This window comes from Schistocerca cancellata, chromosome 7, assembly GCF_023864275.1.
Source record: "Schistocerca cancellata isolate TAMUIC-IGC-003103 chromosome 7, iqSchCanc2.1, whole genome shotgun sequence".
NCBI lineage: Eukaryota > Metazoa > Arthropoda > Insecta > Orthoptera > Acrididae > Schistocerca > Schistocerca cancellata.
The window spans coordinates 259759722-259783395 of NC_064632.1; the positions used below are offsets into that span (position 1 = coordinate 259759722).

Sequence of the window (23674 nt, forward strand, 5' to 3'; positions counted from 1 at the left end):
TTGCGTACAGGACAATGGGAGCTTCTGAAAATTCTTGAAAATGCTCATTTATTTGTGCTGGTATACAACTAAATTCAGGGGTGGTCTATTCCTTGACAGTAATGATCAACCACAAACACTGATTTGCCATGAAATAAGTTACATATCCAAGACACTCATACTGTCAACTTACGAAAATATAGTTTTGTAAGTGTCCTAAAATTCTCAAAAATAGAATATTTCTCAAGTAATTATAAAATGAAATTAGAGAACAATTGTTTTGAAAAAAGCTAGGCGTACCTGTTCTCAAAAATTTTAAAAGAGCACAAGTAAGTTTAAGTATACAATTGATAACAATACGATTTTATGTCGGCACTCATGAATGTTTTAAATTTCACAAGATACCACAATACAAATGGATATTGATACAATCAGTGAAAGATTATACATAAGCAATGTGAACAGTCAAATATGCAAATCTAGAACTTCAAATTGGTGCACGAATATTGTTCATGCGGTCTCACACAAAGGAAAATTCTGAACTTTACTTTTATATATAAATAAATATATGAATTGTACGGATTTTTCACTTAGCTGTTTCTGTGCTGGCTTCCACACAGGCATGCTGAAGAAGAAACTGTAGCCTTAGTTTATCTCAGTCAGCATCACTAAAATGTGCAGCTAATAATATTTCATTGATTAATCACCAGGATAATTTAAAAATGTGGGAAGATGCTATTAAATCAGCGCAGGTTTTTAATACCTTCCAGGAAAGACAGAATTACTGACTTTCAGTGATACAAAATTAAAGTATTGAACTGGAATTAGAAAATTAGGGTATATGTTAACCTTCAGCTTGTGGATGAGCAAGTGATTGCATCTGAACACGAAGAAAACACAAATTACATATGTAGAAAATTAGTGGAGGAATCCAAAGAGAGAGATATGGAGATAAGTATTGGAGGAAAAAAAAAAAAAAAAGTAAAGCTATTCACTCACACAAAAAAGCACACCTCACACTGACATGACTACCAACTCTGCTCTGGCCAGAGCTGCCCGAGTTGGCAGTCATGTGTGCGTGAGGGGGGTGCGCGCGCATGTGTGTGTGTGTGTGTGTGTGTGAGAGAGAGAGAGAGAGAGAGAGAGAGAGTGAGTGAGTGAGTGAGTGGATGGTATGTGTTTCTGTTTTTCTGGCAAATACTGTAACAAAAAGCTTGTGTGTAAGTGTTTTTTAATTTAAGGTGTCATCTGTACAGTAAGTAGCAATCTATCTTTTCATATATTATTGATATTCCTACATGGAGTTTCCATTGTTCAAAAAAAGGGTATATATTGTCATGAGTAAGGGAGGACAAGATTCAAAGACATACGAGGGAATTACTAAGAACAGCTACACCTTTGGTGTGGCACTTAGGAATGAAACAACTATAATGTTATGGTCATACAATATGTAGGGGGAATACCTCTGAAAGTGTGAGTATGGTGATCTCTAAGAAGGCAGAAAGAAGGTAGACCTAGTAAAGGCTAGAATGCAGTAATTGTAGAGGCCATGCAAGAAAGACAAGTGACAGAAGTTACTTATATAGATCATGATTTGTGGAGACTGGATTATGGTAGATTGCAGAGGACCTTATGATACAACCACTGCAATATTATATAATTTATTTAGTGCTTGTGTTTTCGAACTGATGTATATTTGTGCATATGTGCAGCACTTTATTTTTCAGTATAATTTGTATTTTTTTTCTTTTTTAATAACAACAAAGAGCATTTTAGTTTATAGTGCTGTCCATAATGTGCACTTAGCTATTTATTAGATCATGTTTTCTGCCACTCTCTCTTCTTTGTCTTGTCCTGCTGTCAGTCTTAACTCAAGGGCCAGGAAAACCTTCTTATTTAATAACAATGACTGAACTCTCCATTTGTGTTTGGCAGAACATGATAATATTAAATAGGAAACTCTTATCAATGTTCTGCAAAATAATATTTAGTTGGTCACAAACCAGGAGGAGGAGGAGATTAGTGTTTAACGTCCCGTCGACAACGAGGTCATTAGAGACGGAGCGCAAGCTCGAGTGAGGAAAGGATGGGGAAGGAAATCGACCGTGCCCTTTCACAGGAACCATCCCGGCATTTGCCTGAAGCGATTTAGGGAAATCACGGAAAACCTAAATCAGGATGGCCGGAGACGGGATTGAACCGTCATCATCCTGAATGCGAGTCCAGTGTGCTAACCACTGCGCCACCTCGCTCGGTAGTCACAAACCAGGTTTCTGCTTCTTGGGCTATAGTGTGGAGATAGCTGAATGTCACGGACAAAGATAAAATGACATGTGACTTACACAGATATTATTTATACAGAAGACATGAAGTCTTGACATGTAGAGTGTTTACTTAGAAAAGTATTAGATATAATTTATTTTTTGTGTCATTCAGAAATAGCTAACGCCTCTATTAACAATAAAGGAAATATAAAGTTTTTTGTGTGGAGATACATTCTACAACTGATAAATAAATAAAGCTGAATTTACAGGTTTAATCCAATATTTGTATAACTTAAACTTAATTTAAATTCAGAATTATTTTTCATCGGTTATTAAAGGTAGCCCCACATAAAAAACTTTGTTTCCTTTTTTAGTTAATGCGGCTATTTCTGTATGTCAAAAAAATAAATAAAATAAAATAAAGATGTAATTCTTTCTTGGGTGAATACTCTACATATCATCGTTTTGTATATTTCGTATCTCCTGTATAAATAATATCTATGTAAGTATAGTAAGGAAAGTTCTGCCAGGATGTAAATAATTTAGGGGTAAAGGAGACCACTCACAGACTAGCCAAAACATTGAGTCATCAACATGTGCACACACAAAAGAATGCACATCATTTTATCTGTGTTCACAACATTCAGTTGTCCCATAACAATGGCATAAGAAGAGGAAAGCTGGTTTGTGACCAAATAAATATCATTTTGAAGTACAGTAAGAAGTGTTTCCTATTTCATATTATTGTTTTTCTTATTTTATATATATGAATAAACCAATTTCTTCCAACTCTGTACTCTATTTTGATAGATAAAGGGACTACTGTCCTTAAATCTCTCCCTCCCTCCATCCCTCCCTCTTTCCACCTGCCCCTGCCCCTGCCCCTGCCCCTGCCCTCCCTCCCTCCCTCCCACCTGCCCTCCCTTCCTATATAGATTAAGATAAGTGTGAAGTAAAGACAACTATAATTGTATGAATAAATTTCATAGTTACAGTTAATATTTTGTTATATTCTCTTAGGAATAAAAGTATCTAAAACATTCATTATTTAACTGGTACCTTATCTTTTTGTTCAGACAGAGTCGTATGCATAAACGACGTGTGGATCTTTTGGAATCAGTCTTACAACAGCTAAATCCACAGTACTATATGCTTGTATGTAGACAGCTGTGGTATGAATTAGCACTTACTTACTCTGATATACTTGACATAAAACTGGAACGATTACAAGCAAGTGATAGTCGGCCAACACCACATGCTCTGCGCAAGATCAATCACTTGGCTTCTAGCAGTATTGCCAACTTTACTCATTTCCTGGACTCACTTAAGGATCCTAGGCAAGTATCTTAGAAATTGACATTCTGTCTTCCTATTTATATATTATTTTGTTCAGCAGGAAAAAAGTCAGCCTGTCAGGTTTACATTAGGTAAATATTGTATGTGGTACTTTGTTTTAGACTACAACAGGCTAGATGCCAATAAAAATTAGATGTTTTACACTGCAACAGGCTAGATGCCAATAAAATTGCATGTGGACTAATGGTAGCAAGGAGAAAAGTTGTGAAAAGGTGGTTTGCAGCAGTGAAAAAGGAAAGTAATCATGGATATAAATAAAAATACATTAAACAAAAAGGAATAATTTGTCTTTAATTTTTTGCATTATTAATTATGAAAGACATACAAACTTCCAAAAAGAATGGAGAAACCACACAAATTAAAATTACTGTTTAAAGCATAGATAATAAAAGAAAAATGTATGTCACCTGGTTGAGGAAGATCAGCTATGGAAAATTTGAAGGTGTTGGGGAGGAAAACAGAGAGAAGTAAAAGGATCTGTTGTGTCTAGACTGTTTTGAGGAGTGGTAATAATGATTTTCATAGATGGCATGAGAGAAGGATGGAGCAGAAAATTTGGTTCGCATACTTACATTTGCAGTATTTATACTGGTTTTAAATAATCTAAATTTACAGAATGTATTAAGCAGGCACTTAACACTACATCCTACGCCCTTTATGGTGTTTTAAATGCCAGGATATATATATATATATATATATATATATATATATATATGGTTATAATAGAAGGAAACATTCCACGAAGGAAAAATATATTTAAAAACAAAGATGATGTGACTTACCAAATGAAAGTGCTGGCAGGTCGACAGACACACAAACAAACACAAACATACACACAAAATCCAAGCTTTCGCAACCAACGGTTGCCTCGTCAGGAAAGAGGGAAGGAGAAGGAAAGACAAAAGGATATGGGTTTTAAGGTAGAGGGTAAGGAGTCATTCCAATCCCGGGAGCGGAAAGACTTACCTTAGGGGGAAAAAAGGACAGGTATACACTCGCACACACACACACATATCCATCCACACATACACAGACACAAGCAGACATTTGTAAAGGCCCTTTACAAATGTCTGCTTGTGTCTGTGTATGTGTGGATGGATATGTGTGTGTGTGTGCGAGTGTATACCTGTCCTTTTTTCCCCCTAAGGTAAGTCTTTCCGCTCCCGGGATTGGAATGACTCCTTACCCTCTACCTTAAAACCCATATCCTTTTGTCTTTCCTTCTCCTTCCCTCTTTCCTGACGAGGCAACCGTTGGTTGCGAAAGCTTGGATTTTGTGTGTATGTTTGTGTTTGTTTGTGTGTCTGTCGACCTGCCAGCACTTTCATTTGGTAAGTCACATCATCTTTGTTTTTAAATATATATATATATATATATATATATAACACACACACACACACACACACACACACACATATACTACAGTGCCATGTAAATGTCAGACAACATCCCATTGCAGCCTTGGTGATTTTTGTTTATTGGGCATCAGGCCATATCTATCAGGGTCATATAATTACAGTGCTAGGATGTATGGAGAAAACATAGAAATTCAAAACAAAAACCAATTTTAACAAAAGAGGACAAGGATTGATATTAGACAGTTTGTGGGCCTTAGTGTTAAATAAAGCAAATAGTGCCAATCCTTCCTCTCACGTGTCGGCATGACTGTAATCTTAAGCAGCCATCTAATAACTTCATGATACAACTGTTGTGTGGATACATATAAACAGTTTTTGACTTTGTTGGCTTATTTAAGTTTGAACCTGCTGTCTGAGTCTTTATAGCCTTTGAATCTTCAGCAGTTGCCACTACAGTTCTCACTTTCTACTGTGTAACAGTTTGCTTCCTCTACCTGCTGCCACGTGAGGCTTTGATGCTGGTGTGCTCGTCTTGATTCACAGTTCCCTTGTCCAATGCTAATTATTTCTGCCATATATTTCACTGTAGATATTGTATTTGAGGGCGTTTCATGAATGTTGTTTTCTGATTTTCCTTTAACACTAAATTCTCTAATGATTTTACCCCCTCTGTCAGAAAACTTCCAGGACAGATTTTTTTTAAATTTCTGAGTTTACACAACTAAGGGGGAACAAATGGTGTTTTTATGTTACCTGATATGTATGCATCCTTGAAATGACCTTCTCTATGTTTCTGTGCAAACTCACTAGGTGGCAGGACTGTGCTTAGCATCACATTTGTTTGGGTTTTTGACACACTAGTTATCATGACACAGTTTTGCTGATTGTATGCAAAGGATGACAAACATTAAGTAAGTTCTGCATTAAGCTTGGAAAGACTTCTAGTGAAACATTAAGCAAGTATATGCAAGTGAGGCACTTTCAAGAAGCCACATTTTCAAGTGGTGCAGAAGGTTTCATGGAGGCAGAGATTCAGGGTAAGACAATCCCGGAGCTGGTCACTCGTCTACAGAACTTACAGATGCAGACGTTGAGTGTGCAAGGCAGTTATTGCAATAAGACCATCATGCAACTGTCTGTGCGATACCAGAAGAATGTAATTGATGTGTGTTTTAAGATTTTAGGTGAAGATCTAGGTAAACAGAAACTTAATGCAGAACTCATCCCTCAGACACCAACAAACGAACAGAAAGAGGAAAGATAAAGAATTTCTGCTGAACTACTGGATAGAGCCAGGCATGATCCCACATTTCTATCAAAGATTATTGCTGGTATGGAGGTGGTGCTACCAGTAAGACCCTCACACCAAGCATCAGAGTGTTGAATGGCGGAGTCATGGATCACCAATCTCGAAAAAAGTAAGATGACAGCCTTGGAGAACAAAGACAATGTTGGTCGAAATCTTTGATAGTAAAGGATTAGTTCACCATGTTTCTCCAGTTTAAACAGTGAATGAAACTCTTTACATCAAAGTCTTGAAATCTTTGTGACAAGCAATTTGTTGTTGCTGCCCTGATTTGTGGCATTCTCAGGGCAGGTTCTTACTGCAGTACAATGCAAGACCCCGTAATGCCTTATCTGTTACTCGGTATCTGGCCAGACATTCTGTTATTGCCACTCCTCATCCACCATATTCACCTGACCTCTCGCCTTGCATTTTTTCTTGTTTCCGTGAGTGGAAAGGCAACTGAAAGGAAAACTTCATCAAGATACCACATACATCTCACAGGCTGTGACAAATGAGCTTACAAGCATTGCCTTTAAAAATTTCTGTTCTTGCTTCCAAGACCTCCAGAAACACTGGCAGCTGTGTATAGGCAGCCAATGGACTACTTCAACAGGAGCTAGGATCATTACTTGGTAAGTGCAATTTTCTGTTAAAAAAACTTGTCCTGGAACTTTTCTGACAAATTGAGTGTCTATTGTTCTCAGCCTACAGAATCAAATGTTTTCATGAAAAGGTTGTTTGTACAAAGTTTCAGCAACTCTGTTCAGGTGAATTTTAGATAATATTTTATATGCCAGTGGCAGAAGTGACACTCTTCAGTAATTATTGTTGACTTGTTTTGCCACCCTTTTTAAGTAATGGATGGATTAATATTATTTTCTACTATTCATGAATCTTTTCTGTTTTCCAAATGTTCTCAAAAGCAAGTGTGTGTATTCTATAATCATTGGTTCTGAACATTTCAATAATTGTTCTGTATAGATAGTCTTCATCACTAACTTTTTAGTTGTTGTTGAATGTATTGGTGTCTTCATGAATTTCTAGCACTTGTAGTGGTTAATAAAAAAAGAAAAGGAAAAGAAAAGGTTGAAAATGTGGGAAGAAATGGTGAATAAAAAGGGGGTTTTAAAATCGTAAATGACCGTGAAAAAGGGAAAGAATGAAAAGCAAATCGGACTTCGTATTACAGAAAAGTTATCGGACTTCGTGATTCGGAAAGGCTATTGCTAGGGTGGTCCTTGTGGCGTTTCTGAGCAAAAGTCAAACCAATTTCCACTACAAAAATTATTTGAAAAAAGACAGAGAATAACAAATGTAGCTAACAGGGGGAAATGATGTAGATAACAGTTCATCCTTTACCAGGTTAACATGTCTTCTTTTGTGCGGCGTCCAGGTCTTCAAAAATCTCCTTCATTTCTGCGTGAAAAGTCTGCTCCGAAATCTTGCAATGAGTTTCATTGTCCAGGGATTTCTAATGTATCCAAAATCGTCTTGATATTAAATGCAATTTATTTTAGTTGCTTCTCTCCATCCTCCGAATTTCATAACAACTTCCACAATGTCTACACATTAATAAGTTTTTTCGTCTTAATCAGATCACATCTGCATTAAGCTTCCGCCCTCGAGAGACAGTAAAGAAACGGATAGAAAAACAAAAAAGAGTTACAATTTTAATATTTTCTCTGCCGTCGAGTGCTCATACCGCTGCAACGATATAATTTTCATCTGAGGGAATGAGTGTAGCACGGCGAAATTCAAAGTCCCGCTACATCGCCTCCTCGACTGTCACGCTAAAACTTCTAGCGTGGCAGGCTAGCAAACAATATAATAGATATACCTAAATGTCAATATATACATATTTTCATAGGAAAGGCCATGTGCATTCATAGGGGATGATCTTTGTCAATACTTACACTTTCTAACCTATATACTAAATACAATTGTTACAGTTTTTATCCTTTTTACAAAATTAATATACATATATTTACATAGTGTGTGTGTGAGCAAGCTGCTTGCCAGCCCAGTTAATGTTGTGTGCTTCCAGCGTTGGTTTCCCAATGCATCTCTGGCAGCATGTAGTCTTTGCGCAAGCGCAATAGCATCACTGAATTTTGCGTGCGGCAGTTTCAAAATCGCTGTGTTATGGCAGTCTTGAACAGTATTCACTTTCACATAGTGTTCATTACAAGTTGTTATTCCAGCATAAATGGCGTGTTAAGTCGGAGACACCATAAGATTGAACATGTGCGTGATCTGAAGCAATGTCCATGTCTTCTGTTACGACACAACACTCCAGGTCTTTGTGCGTTTTCATGACTATTGTTCCCGGGGCATATATGGTCGATGTAGTTTTTAGCCTCCACATCGCCTACGACAAGTGCTGAGTTTTTTGTTTCCAAAGCATGTGAAGGCCAGCCAGGAACAACGGTGTTGATGTTCGCAAAGGTAGGTGTTTCATCACGTTGTTTACACTTGCCAACAAACGTTCATTTGCAGTATGAAAATCCTCATTATCGTTGAAGTAAATTGCAGTTTATATCGGTTTACAAACAGTTATTTGGTTTATGCACCATAAGTTTCCCAAATTTCGTCGTTTATAATGTACACAATTTGCATCACTTTTTGCCATATTTACATTTTAACAGTTCACTTTGTCTAAGCATGTTTACATCGTTAATTATGAAAGCTTATTCTTCGTGGTCACATTTCAAAATATGTTGACAATATGTAAAGTTTTAACACATATACAAATACATATAAATTTACAAGGATATGCACGTGAAATATTTACACTAAAAATTATACTAAGTCCCATTGGCTTTCTTTTATTAGGGTATTATATTTTTTATTCAAGTTTGGGCGTGCCAAGGGATATCAGACTTAATATTTAAAGCACGGGCTTTCCTTCATTTATTATTTATTTATTTCTTTTGATTCCATATCTTGGCTAGTGGTTGACCAGGCTTGTAGTGCCATCAATATTCATGTCTTTTTATTCATACCTGAAAGTTTACTGTCACACAATATATTCTTACATTCCATAAACAAACAATACCCAGCTGCAGGAGGTGGTAGGATAATGGAGAAAGAAAAAAAGATAGAATGGAAGAAACTATTCACTACCAATAAACTACCAAATCCTACAGTTACTACATAAAAAGAGAAAATAATACATTATAACATTTGCATCACCTTCAAGGGGTGTGTGAAAGGAGGTGTTTACCATTTACCAAATCATGGGTAAATGTAAGTGTTCTTACGTCAAGTCTGTGTAGTATAACATCATGACAGATTCTCTGTTTGTGTTCTGACTGTTCATATGACTAAGTGTATTATACATTATCAAATCCTTGCATGAATAAATCACATGGCTGCTCAGTACTTCCTCGATATCTCCACTTCTTGTGGATACCGTCTATACAAATGGAAAATATATCTCACAGAGATTGTCTCTCTCATAATGTGTATTATATAATAACATATCAAATTTCCTCTCAAGAGTTCAACCATGAACTTTCTTCTACTTTAGTGAAGGTTAAACATCATGTATGTGGTGTATATATATCATTTCTTTTTATAAATCGTAAATAAAGAACATAGTATTATAATTGACAGTAAAATGTCTCTTTCTCAGTGTCTGTTGCTCGACGTTGGCTGCACGGGTGGTCACTGCTCCTTTGCACTTACCTTGCATAGCCTGAAAAGTCAAATGTTGTCTTCAACATAGATGTAATTTTGTCATCTGTTCGCTTAAGTGGAGGTGTTGTACGAGTCACAAAACAGCCTTAATAACTTTCCTATCTTTTGCTTCCTCAGGGTTTTCTGTCATGTGTAAGTATAATAAAGGCTAACATGGCACTAAATTTCACTTTCGTAATTTTTTATTTATTTATTTATTTATTTATTTATTTTTAATCAAATGTATTCACATGAGGGCTGTGTAAAAATTATATTTCAACTTAAGTTTCTTAAAATATCATTCTCCTGTCTGAACAAGAACTATAAATGTTTTCTTCCACACAACGGCTTAACAAAACTTAACGAAAGGTTACTAAGTTACACTTCTGAAATAAATTAAAGCTAATGTGTTTTCAAGTTACATTCTTATTACGCTTATTTCAACAGCTGTTATCACCATTATGTTCACTCTGCTTTTCTCACATTCGTTCATTTGCAAGGGCACTGTAAATAGATTCACATTTAATGTCTAGTACTCACGTGTTCTAACTCGTCACAAATGTTTTCTTTCAAACTGAAATCCTTATGTAATCTTAAAGATGTAGACTATTTACTCACTTCTCTAGGTAGCACAATATTACCAAAACATTCTCACTCATTCCTTACTCACATATTCATCACAATATATATATATCCTTATACATTAAACATATTCTTCATCAAACATTAATATATCACATACATGGGGCCATTTGGCACTTCCATTCCCATAAAACTCCAATAATATTTTCCTCAAATAATCTCTTGTCTCCAACTACTTCATAGTAACTTACCTTCTTATATTAACTTAAATATTAACTTGTTCATACTGATCATTCATTCTTACATCCTCATTCATTCTGCTACATACCTTTGTCATTACTGATCTCCTGTCATTAGATTGCCTTGAAATAACTAACTAATTGTTGATTCACCTTATAATTTACAATTAACAACAAATGTAACCTGCGTAGATCTCATTCCTTTATGAATATCTTCTCATTCAGTAAGTGTACTCACCTGAGTTTACATTCTCTTCATAATTATGTGTACAAGTGTAACTGCAGTAGGCTATATAATTTCCATAAATTAACGTTTGTGTTCTTAGGCTGTATAACTTAATGTTCGTGTATTCAATACAAATATTTACGATCTCGTTTTCACAGCAACTTGCTCATGTTCAACTTAGTTATCATTATATTATGTTGTTTTAGTGCACAAAGGGTTTCAAATGTCTGTGGGGATGCAGCCCCCTCGGCTTGTGAGATAACAGGTATTCTAGGGAGTAACAACCTGGGTGAGGTATGCTTGCTATTCTGAAAGGACCTGAGTATAATAGCTGTCATTTTCTGTTCAGTTGTTTTAATGTTGTAGACTTGGGACGTGAACGTAAAAGAACAAGGTCATCAACCTGATACGTTTCTTAATTCCTGATCTGCTGTCATTTTGTCATCGTACCTGAGGAAACAAACCGTGTCAGCCGTTGCACTCTTACAACACCTCATGACCGAAGCACGAGCGCTTAGCTCGGTCGTCGACTGGTTTCCATCATCTGCTGTGTTCGGCCGGGTTCATTGACCAGTTCCACTATGTTTACATTCTGGCCGGTTGGCACCCACGCGTCAGCTGATGGCGCGCCGCAATTGTTATTGCTACTTCGTGGCGGGGAGTGCATAACTGTACTGGGGAACGGCGGCGGATTCCGTGGAGGGTTATGATTTGTCATGCGTGAATTTTGTGTGTTCCACATATTCTGTCAGTGATAGTTGGGATTGTTATTGTTTTGGTGGTAATTATGTCTGTTACATGGCATGTTCCTGTCAAAGTAGCCCGGGTTGTACCAGTTATTCTCACGTCTCCTATTGTGGTTGTTGTTGTTGTTGTTGTTGTTGTTGTTGTTGTACTGTCTGTGATTTTCATTTTGCATGTAGTTATCATTTTGATGTGGGTGATAATTATTGTTATTATTATTATTCCACGAATTTCTGCGGTTGTTCCTACCGTCATACACGTTTCCATTTGAATATGTTTCGCGCGCAGACATCGTATTGTGTCGCGGCGCGGACGGATGGTTCCACCAACCACCGTCACTACGGTTCCCTATGGGGTGGGTGCTGATTTTGGTTACTAATATGAGTAAAATTTGAATGGCGTGAATCGCCTCTGTAAACTACGTCCATTTGATCTAAGAAGTTTAAGAAAGTCTTAACGTCATTCTCCGGTACTCCTATTAATTTGTCTCGGTATGGAAAGGGTAAGTGGCTCTTTAAAGTGTCAATTATCACTGGCAAGTCGGCTGGTTTGGACCAGTACAGTGTCTTGTCTAGTTACCTCTCAAAGTATTGTCTTAATGTCTCTTTTTTAGGGTCATAGGTCTCGGGGTTGCACACTTCTCTCCTTAGACTCTGTTGCTCATTCTCGGACCAGAATTCGTCCAAGAAGGCTTGTTCGAACTGTTGAAACGTAAGGCACCGCCGTTTCATAGTGGCACCCCACTTAGCAGCTCGTCCTCTTCCATAGATTGGTGACGTATCTGATTTTATCGACTTCTGACCAACAGCGTGGAAAAACACCGTCAAATGATCTAATAAACACAATAGGGTGGACTTTGTGTTTGTCCTCACTGGAAAATGTCTGGAAAGACCCATGCCTTACAAACGTGTCATCGGCCATGCCGGTTGGCATAACTCTATTGACGTGGTTTGTGTCACTTGCTACTCTAGGTGCCGTACCGTAATATTGCTCGTTTGGTGGAAAAGAAAGCGGCACATTGTAATTTTGATTTGAAATAGGTGATTCCACAATAGGTGTTCTGTCTGTGTCATTAGCCATGGTTTTAGCTGTTTTGTCGTTCCCTGACGATGCGTTTGCACCAATCGCCAAACACGGCACAACATTGTCTCGTAATATTGTCACTTCGTCTTCTATGTGTTTTGTCTCGTTTTTAACATGTGTCTTTGTTTTTGAAAGTATGTCCTGTGTAATTGTTTCAAGTTTTTTGTCCAGATAGTCGTCACACAATTTACATTCATGTACAATTCTTTCGGCCATGTTGGTGTCGTTGTTTAGTGACGTGAGGTCCGCTCGGTCTTCTAATTTTTCTATCTTTTCTTTGAGGTGGGTTTGTTCAAAACTACCATTGTGAGCTGTTGGGTAATATTTCCCACTTCTTCAGTCAGCTTTGCTTGGGTGGAGCTAGCTGAAGTGTGGGCCTGAGCTAACTCTTCCACACGGATGTTCACTTCCTGCTGCACATTAACTATTTGAGTTATCTGATTCTCACATTGGGTGATATTGTTTTTTGTTACATTTGATTGTAACCAAAGTTTCTTCCTGTTTAGTGACTCGGTCGGACAATGTCTCAAATCGCTGGCTGAGCTATTGAGTGATGTTATTTAATTCTGTCATCTGTTTTGTTGTTCGTTCAAAATTTTCGGTCATAGTACGGTTTAATACGTCAAATTTTTCGTCGCTTTTATCTAGCCTTTGTTTAAAGTCCTGACCAAGTGCATCCAGTTTTGCATCAATTTTCTAACATCTCGTTTCATGTTTGCAAATAACTCTAATAGTCGGTCCAGTTTGTCAGTTTCTTGTGTTCGATTTGTGTCACATTGCTGAATTTGTCTCATATTCGGTTCTGACATTGATGTTAACAATGGCTCTGACGGTCTAGTCTCGCGTCCATTCCACATTTCATCATTTAAAGTCGCCATCTGTGTATTATCACAAATGTTATGAGTTTGAGGCAAAATCATTGCATTGATCTGTGAACTCGTCCATGGAGGGAAACGCGGACTTTCTTGTTGGTTGAACGATGAATCTAGTTCACTTAACACATCTGCCGAAACTATCTCTACCTTACCAAGTTCCATTGTAATAGGATGTATAATCGTAAGTCAAAAAGGGGATAATATAAGTCTGACCAATAAAGATTTGACTCAAATTTAGGTTGAAATATTTTCTCGTCAATGTAAATGATTGCTCTATTGCAAACAATGGTTGAGAAAGATGCAGCAGGGCGGACAAAATTTTTCGTAACAAATGACTGTTTAGCAGTCAAATTCACGACTTCATATGCTACAACAATACTATAATCACCACAAACTACAATAGAGATAGATAAGTTTGGAAAAATCTAGAAGAAAACTACAGGATGTGTGGAAAGGGAAAAATGGATTCTGCAGTTGGCTATTGAATGCTTGAATGAAACATAATTGTGTGACTCACCATTAAATTTTCTGTCCCGCAGCGGCTGGTCAATCACTTCTGCGTAAATCATATTCGTCACAATATGGATTTTCTTAATACATCTCCATTGGATAATCACCAAAAGGTCTCAAAATAACAGGTTTGCAACAATATATGCCATGAAAAGAAAAACAGATTGAATTAGTTACAAAAATTCTTTACAATATTGTTGTATAATCATTTGCTTAGTTACAATAAAATTGGTCTTTTAGTTACCACTCAAATTTCAGGAGTTTTGGTTATTCTCTGTTGGGAAAAAATACAAATTAAAGTTTCAAATTTGCTCAAAAATGACACATCCGAAAATTGCGTCCTGTCGCGGGAGCCAATTGTAGTGGTTAATAAAAAAAAAAAAGAATAAGAGAAGAAAAGAAAAAGAAAAGAAAAGGTTGAAAATGTGGGAAGAAATGGTGAATAAAAAGGGGGTTTTTAAATCGTAAATGACCGTGAAAAAGGGAAAGAATGAAAAGCAAATTGGACTTCGTATTACAGAAAAGTTATCAAACTTCGTGATTCGGAAAGGCTATTGCTGGGGTGGTCCTTGTGGTGTTTCTGAGCAAAAGTCAAACCAATTTCCACTACAAAAATTATTTGAAAAAAGACAGAGAATAACAAATGTAACTAACAGGGGGAAATGGCGTAGATAACAGTTCATCCCTTACCAGGTTAACATGTCTTCTTTCGTGCGGCGTCCAGGTCTTCAAAAATCTCCTTCATTTCTGCGTGAAAAGTCTGCTCCAAAATCTTGCAATAAGTTTCATTGTCCAGAGATTTTTAATGTATCCAAAATCGTCTTGATATTAAATGCAATTTATTTTAGTTGCTTCTCTCCATCCTCCGAATTTCATAACAACTTCCACAATGTCTACACATTAATAAGTTTTTTCGTCTTAATCAGATCACGTCTGCGTTTAGCTTCCGCTCTCGAGAGACAATAGAAAAACAAAAAAAAAGTTACAATTTTAGTATTTTCTCTGCCATCGAGCGCTCATAGCGCTGCGACAGTATAATTTTAATCTGAGGGAATGAGTGTAGCGTGGCGAAATTCAAAGTCCCGCTACACACTATTGGCAGGAAATGTTCCTCAGAATATTCAGGTGCTGCTAAAAATTGTAATTTAACTGTTGGAACTAGAAAGTTCAAGAGCCTGTCAAAAAATTTTGCTGATATTTCACAATTTTCCTGGTTATTTAACTGTATTTTGCTATTTTCAACTTTGAAACAAATACTTCGTACTTGACATCTTTTAAGCATGTGTTCGAAAGTATGGTAAAAACTTCTGGTATTATTTTAGGTGGAATTTTTCTTGGATTTTTATAAACTGAGATTTTTAAATTTTGTTTCATTTTTTTTTATTTTTTGGATTACTTTTAATGTTTTTTTATTTGCTGTCTGAAATGTTCAAGGTGTTTTTATCTTTATTTTTTTTTAAAAAAAGCCTTCCCTCTTTCCATTTTTGAGCCCGTTTTTAAAGAGCTTCTTCACACTCTTCATTCCATTAAGTCATTTTATTCTTAGTCAGTCTTAAGGTATCTCTGCCACTTTGATAATTTGTACATGGAGTTCATGCCAGTCACCTTTCTTAGCTGACTAAATTTCTTCTTAAAATTTTTCTCCATTTTCTTTTGTGTACTGCTCTACTGGAATTGTATTTGATAACTTTCTGGGTCTTCTTTGTTATTTCATATCGGAGAAAATGTATTTTAACCATAGCTAGATAAAGACATGAATCAAATTCTCTGTTTCTGATTGCTTTAACACTGATAATTTCCTTGAAATTCCTTACGAATATTGATGTGGGGTCCAGCTGAAATTCTTGTAGATTTGTAGTTTCTTGGTAGTTTGCACAAAATCATGGACATTACTTCTAATTGGAGCATATCACTCATGTTGATCAGTCTTTTACCATTTATGTTTGTTCTTAAGTGTGCTGTATATTTGCCTACAATATCCTTTAATTTATTTTACCTCCCAACTTGTGCACTGAAGTTGCCAAGAAGTATATTATTGTTGTTTTTATATATGGCGGAGACTTCAGATTTTAGAAAATCCCAAAACTGGTTTACTTTCTGCAAATTTCATCTGTTATCTTCATTTATATGTTCATTCAGTTTATAAGGGCATAGCTTTTATTCTTGCCATATGTTGTGATTTTGACTTAATATTTGTTGTTCTGTCTACAGATTTTTTGTTTTGTTTGCATAAAATGTTGATTCAATCATTTGCATGTTTTCCATTATTTGCACTGCTGGCTGCCCGTTATAAATTCTGTAAAGTTGTGTATCAACTACATTCTTATCTAAGAGTCTAAAATTTGTAAATGATTCTTCTGCAGAAATGATGCCATTTCCTTTTGTTTTACAGTTTTCAGAAAAGAACTTATATTTAATGTTCCAAACCTCTCTTTGAACTTAAAGGCATTTCAATACACTCCACTTCTTATTTGCTGCGAATGTTGAGGCTGCCCAGAACCCTAGATCCCAATGCATTACAAATGTAGTGGTGGATTCATCATTTGTGGCAGTGCATCCCTGATATAAACTTTACATTTTGTAAATTGTGAATTCCCATAATAAGACCAGGTTGCGAGCCTGGAATTTTATTGATTTAGCCACCATTGACACTTGGAATAGTTGCTGCTGAGGTACCACCACTAATGTGTGGCACTGTCATAACCTCTGTCTAAATAGCCTTGGACAACAGGACACATTTTTCAACAGATTTGCCATTTCAGAGTTCATATTCTCCACCTTTGCTACCATTGAAGTCTTTACTGTAACCATTGGAAGGTGCCGTTACCTGGTACTTTAAGCCAGGCCAAATGAAATAGCATTTTTTAAAATACATGTCACTGCTTTACTTTTGGCTTCTAACAAGCAACTTAGAAGCCCTTAGGAACCACGTCTATGGAGACAGTGTTAAATAGAAATATAATTTGGTGCAGAGAATCCTGGTCCTTGGAGAGAGTGTTAAATAGAAATGTTTTTTGGTGCAGAAAAGGTGTGCGACTTTAACTTGGAGGCACGATCTACTGGACAGCCCCATCAATGTAGGTTGCTTGGGCTTTCCTATCGCAACCCTTTTTTCAACATTGAGTTCATTAAGCTCTGTCATTCGTTCCATTGCCATTGATGGTGCAGTACTCTCCATAGCAAGAACTCCGATTCCGTGCCATTTATTTTAGGACATTTTCAAACTTTTCGTTCCTCCTCCAACCACTATCCACTGCAGTGGTGTGCACATTAGAAGACGACTGTGTGATGCTTTTGCAGCATCGCCAGTGTGCTCTCTGTCCAACATCTCACTCTTGTCCCTTTGTCTATCCTGGTAACTGGCAATGCTGGGGTGAGTGCTACACTCGGCCACTGTTTCTGCTTCTGACCATCCCTAGTAGAATTTATATGCTCAGAAAAATGCCCCTGTTGCTTCTTAACATACTACTGGTTGTGTTTGTATCATACCATCCATAATGAATACTATAGTGTCAAAATCCCCCCCATGAACCATGGACCTTGCCGTTGGTGGGGAGGCTTGCGTGCCTCAGCGATACAGATGGCCGTACCGTAGGTGCAACCACAACGGAGGGGTATCTGTTGAGAGGCCAGACAAACATGTGGTTCCTGAAGAGGGGCAGCAGCCTTTTCAGTAGTTGCAGGGGCAACAGTCTGGATGATTGACTGATCTGGCCTTGTAACATTAACCAAAACGGCCTTGCTGTGTTGGTACTGCGAACGGCTGAAAGCAAGGGGAAACTACAGCCGTAATTTTTCCCGAGGACATGAAGCTCTACTGTATGATTAAATGATGATGGCGTCCTCTTGGATAAAATATTCCGGAGGTAAAATAGTCCCCCATTCGGATCTCCGGGCGGGGACTACTCAGGAGGACGTCATCATCAGGAGAAAGAAAACTGGCGTTCTACGGATCGGAGCGTGGAATGTCAGATCCCTTAATCAGGCAGGTAGGTTAGAAATTTAAAAAGGGAAATGGATAGGTTAAAGTTAGATATAGTGGGAATTAGTGAAGTTCGGTGGCAGGAGGAACAAGACTTTTGGTCAGGTGATTACAGGGTTATAAATACAAAATCAAATAGGGGTAATGCAGGAGTAGGTTTAATAATGAATAAAAAAATAGGAGTGCGGGTTAGCTACTACAAACAGCATAGTGAACGCATTATTGTGGCCAAGATAGACACAAAGCCCATGCCTACTACAGTAGTACAAGTTTATATGCCAACTACCTCTGCAGATGATGAAGAAATAGATGAAATGTATGGCGAGATAAAAGAAATTATTCAGGTAGTGAAGGGAGACGAAAATTTAATAGTCATGGGTGACTGGAATTCATCAGTAGGAAAAGGGAGAGAAGGAAACATAGTAGGTGAATATGGATTGGGGGGACGGAATGAAAGAGGAAGCCGCCTTGTAGAATTTTGCACAGAGCATAACTTAATCATAGCCAACACTTGGTTCAAGAATCATAAAAGAAGGTTGTATACCTGGAAGAATCCTGGAGATACTAAAAGGTATCAGATAGATTATATAATGGTAAGACAGAGATTTAGGAACCAGTTTTTAAATTGTAAGACATTTCCTGGGGCAGATGTGGATTCTGACCACAATCTATTGGTTATGAACTGCAGATTGAAACTGAAGAAACTGCAAAAAGGTGGGAATTTAAGGAGATGGGACCTGGATAAACTGAAAGAACCAGAGATTGTGCAGAGTTACAGGGAGAGCATAAGGGAACAATTGACAGGAATGGGGGAAAGAAATACAGTAGAAGAAGAATGGGTAGCTCTGAGGGATGAAGTAGTGAAGGCAGCAGACGATCAAGTAGGTAAAAAGACGAGGGCTAATAGAAATCCTTGGGTAACAGAAGAAATATTGAATTTAATTGATGAAAGGAGAAAATATAAAACTGCAGTAAATGAAGCAGGCAAAAAGGAATACAAACGTCTCAAAAATGAGATCAACAGGAAGTGCAAAATGGCTAAGCAGGGATGGCTAGAGGACAAATGTAAGCATGTAGAGGCTTGTCTCACTAGGGGTAAGATAGATACTGCCTACAGGAAAATTAAAGAGACCTTTGGAGAGAAGAGAACCACTTGTATGATTATCAAGAGCTCAGATGGAAACCCAGTTCTAAGCAAAGAAGGGAAGGCAGAAAGGTGGAAGGAGTATATAGAGGGTTTATACAAGGGCGATGTACTTGAGGACAATATTATGGAAATGGAAGAGGATGTAGATGAAGACGAAATGGGAGATAAGATACTGCGTGAAGAGTTTGACAGAGCACTGAAAGACCTGAGTCGAAACAAGGCCCCGGGAGTAGACAACATTCCATTTGAACTACTGATGGCCTCCGGAGAGCCAGTCATGACAAAACTCTACCATCTGGTGAGCACGATGTATGAGACAGGCGAAATACCCTCAGACTTCAAGAAGAATATAATAATTCCAATCCCAAAGAAAGCAGGTGTTGACAGATGTGAAAATTACCGAACTATCAGTTTAATAAGTCACAGCTGCAAAATACTAACGCGAATTCTTTACAGACGAATGGAAAAACTGGTAGAAGCCGACCTCGGGGAAGATCAGTTTGGATTCCGTAGAAATGTTGGAACACGTGAGGCAGTACTGACCTTACGACTTATCTTAGAAGAAAGATTAAGAAAAGGCAAACCTACGTTTCTAGCATTTGTAGACTTAGAGAAAGCTTTTGACAATGTTAACTGGAATACTCTCTTTCAAATTCTGAAGGTGGCAGGGGTAAAATACAGGGAGCGAAAGGCTATTTACAGTTTGTACAGAAACCAGATGGCAGTTATAAGAGTCGAGGGACATGAAAGGGAAGCAGTGGTTGGGAAGGGAGTGAGACAGGGTTGTAGCCTCTCCCCGATGTTATTCAATCTGTATATTGAGCAAGCAGTAAAGGAAACAAAAGAAAAATTCGGAGTAGGTATTAAAATCCATGGAGAATAAATAAAAACTTTGAGGTTTGCCGATGACATTGTAATTCTGTCAGAGACAGCAAAGGACTTGGAAGAGCAGCTGAACGGAATGGACAGTGTCTTGAAAGGAGGATATAAGATGAACATCAACAAAAGCAAAACGAGGATAATGGAATGTAGTCAAATTAAGTCGGGTGATGCTGAGGGAATTAGATTAGGAAATGAGACACTTAAAGTAGTAAAAGAGTTTTGCTATTTAGGGAGTAAAATAACCGATGATGGTCGAAGTAGAGAGGATATAAAATGTAGACTGGCAATGGCAAGGAAAGCGTTTCTCAAGAAGAGGAATTTGTTAACATCGAGTATAGATTTAAGTGTCAGGAAGTCGTTTCTGAAAGTATTTGTATGGAGTGTAGCCATGTATGGAAGTGAAACATGGACGATAACTAGTTTGGACAAGAAGAGAATAGAAGCTTTCGAGGTGTGGTGCTACAGAAGAATGCTGAAGATAAGGTGGGTAGATCACGTAACTAATGAGGAGGTATTGAATAGGATTGGGGAGAAGAGAAGTTTGTGGCACAACTTGACTAGAAGAAGGGATCGGTTGGTAGGACATGTTTTGAGGCATCAAGGGATAACAAATTTAGCATTGGAGGGCAGTGTGGAGGGTAAAAATCGTAGAGGGAGACCAAGAGATGACTACACTAAGCAGATTCAGAAGGATGTAGGTTGCAGTAGATACTGGGAGATGAAGCAGCTTGCACAGGAGAGAGTAGCATGGAGAGCTGCATCAAACCAGTCTCAGGACTGAAGACCACAACAACAACAGTGTCAAAATAAGCTCACCATACCCAGCCTTACATGAAAATCAACCTCAATGTTAAACACACATCCCAGAGTACATGCTGCTGGTGGATGCAGCTGAATGATGCTAGTGGCTGGACTATCACGTGATACACTGCTCCCTGGAAACTTGTATTGCCCCACCAATTGACATCTTGTGTGTGCACCACTGTGATGTGATAAGAGATTAGTCTGGACACAAGTGCCTTTATATCAAACACCACACTAGCCTCTGTGTTGGTGTTGGAAAAGTGCCACTTTCAATTCTTAGCAGATTACAAGGTTCCTTATTTGCTTGTAGATGTATTCTTCCACGGAAGCATCTTTAAATTCATAGTCTCTTGCTGAAAATTTTCAGGACTGTTTAACTACATTGAAAAACAACAGACACAACACTATAAGTTTTTTATTCACTTATTGGAATATTTATTTTGATTAGAACCCATTTAATCAGTGACCAGTTATTTACATAGTCCTTAGTACAGTTATAAGTTCGTTGTTCGTCACCAATGCAGTCAAGCAAGCATGCTCGTTTGTCAAAAGGCAGTCAAGGTAATGATCAGATGTAGCATTAGAATTGATCTACGAGTATTGATTGCAACAATAATCTGATTTAACGGACTGATAAATGATTAGGAAAATATTAAAGTTCAGTGTACTATGTAAAATATACACTCTATACCTAGACAGCAGATTCCCTACTTCCATGTGAAATTTCCATGATCATAACTTTTCTAATGTAGTGAATTTCTTAATTAGTAAATTATTTGGAAAATCAAAGGCACAATCAGATCAGAAAAATTGGGTCAACAAAAGTATAATGTCATGTCCTGGAGTTGGACAAACTTAAGGGCTCAAATAGTGAAAGTAATTTTGAATCTGTTAGACTTTAATTATGAATCTTTCCTAAGATAATGAGTTTTTGGAAAAATGAAATGTGTTTCTGATAAATTTGAAATTGGGACTACTCATTGAGTTAGACATCTTTGAGCAGAAACTGTTATTAGCTCGCACTGGTGATTACATGCTAAGGAGACAACTTCAGATACTAATTTATCCCAGAGGAAAATGTTCTATGGAAAGTTAATAAGGTCATTGGCATCAACAAAGTATTACTTATGATGTGGACAACAAAATTTACATGAATTACTTGGAGAAATAATAATCTGGCCATCTTCTGTATACTGGGTATATACAGGGTGATTTTTTCCACTGTGTGCAAACTCTAGGGACCGATCAATGAGAGGATACGGAACACAAAAGGTCTAGTGAACTTGCATCCAGATATGCATGGTTTCCATGCTAGAGACCATTCATTCACTCATACTTCATTACAGAGACTGCAGTCCAATATGCACTGTACTATGCAATGACAGTTACAGTATGCACGGTTTCCTCATAAAGGGTGGCACTGTTCCTCATACGTCATGCCCTAGCACCCTCTCCTGTCATAGTAATTGGTAATGTTGTGTCTGATTCAATTCTCTTGCTGACTACCTTGTAGTGGATGTGATACAGTGTTGTACACAATGGTTCCATATTTAAATCGAGAGCTTGCCGACATAGTTTTTACTTACAGAAAGCCAAATGGCAATGAGCAGTGGCCACCAAGGTTATATTAGGAGGCCTATCCCCACTAACAACAATCACAGCATTCAATGTTTGCAACAGTGTTTTGCCATTTGTCTGAGACAGATTCGTTTCAGGAAGAAGGAAATGTTCGGAGGAAAATGTTATTAGCTCTGTGGAAGGCGACCTCTGTGTCAGTACTAGGCAGTTGGCCTGCCATTACAGGGTAAGCCAGACGACCATGTGAAACATTCTCCTTGTCAGTTGCTACTACCTTTATCACTTAGAGCATGTGCAGGACTTACTAGCGATAGACTTTTCACATCAGGAGCAGTTTTCTCACTGGTTTCTTCAGGCAACCATGAGTCCAGGATTTGTCCATCCTATGCACAGATGAGGCCACTTTATGCAGAATGGTATCTTCAACTTTCATAAGTCATCTGTGGGATAGTATACAGAACCCCCATGGTATGGTGACAGCGAATCATCAGTGTCGGTGCAACCGTAATGTGTAGGCTGGGATAATTGGTGACCGTATTTTGGGATTAGTTTACCTTCATGTCACCTAATGGGCCGCAACTATTGGCGTTTCCTGTGGGTGACCTTGCCTCCCTTGGTGGAAGAAGTGCCACTGATGATTCAAAATGTTATGTGGCTGTTACATGATGGTGCTCCAGCCCAATTCACTGTTAATGTCCAGATGCATCTCTGTCATGTCTTCCCTGGTCCACAGACTGGATGAGGGCGTTCAGTTGCATGTCCTGTTTGTTCACCAGATCTCATCCCGTGCTATTTCTGGTTTTGGCACTATCTCAAAAGTATCATGTGTGCAAAGCACATTCCAGAAGTGGAGACACTGGAGCAGCATATTCATGCAGCCTTTGACACTGTTTGGATGCAGCCTGCCCATTATGAATGTGAAGTAGAACATCCTATGGCATGAACGCGCATGCGTTGAGGTACATGGAAACCATTTTCAACACATACCGTAACTGTGGCTGCATGGTACAGCACGTATTAAACCGCAATCTCTGTAACAAAGTATGACTGACTAAATGGCCTCTAGCATGAAAACCATTCATTTCTGGGCATAAGTTCA

The 23674-nt window shown here is 37.8% G+C and overlaps 1 protein-coding gene across 1 annotated transcript in view; it reads left to right on the top strand.

Annotated features, from left to right (window-relative positions):
- Positions 1–23674, top strand: part of LOC126092045 (KIF-binding protein) — a 126290-nt gene that overhangs the window by 64423 nt on the left and 38193 nt on the right. Inside the window, exon 4 of the mRNA XM_049907451.1 lies at positions 3320–3580. Within this exon, the coding sequence (XP_049763408.1) occupies positions 3320–3580 (261 nt within the window). The remainder of the gene's footprint in view (positions 1–3319; positions 3581–23674) is intronic.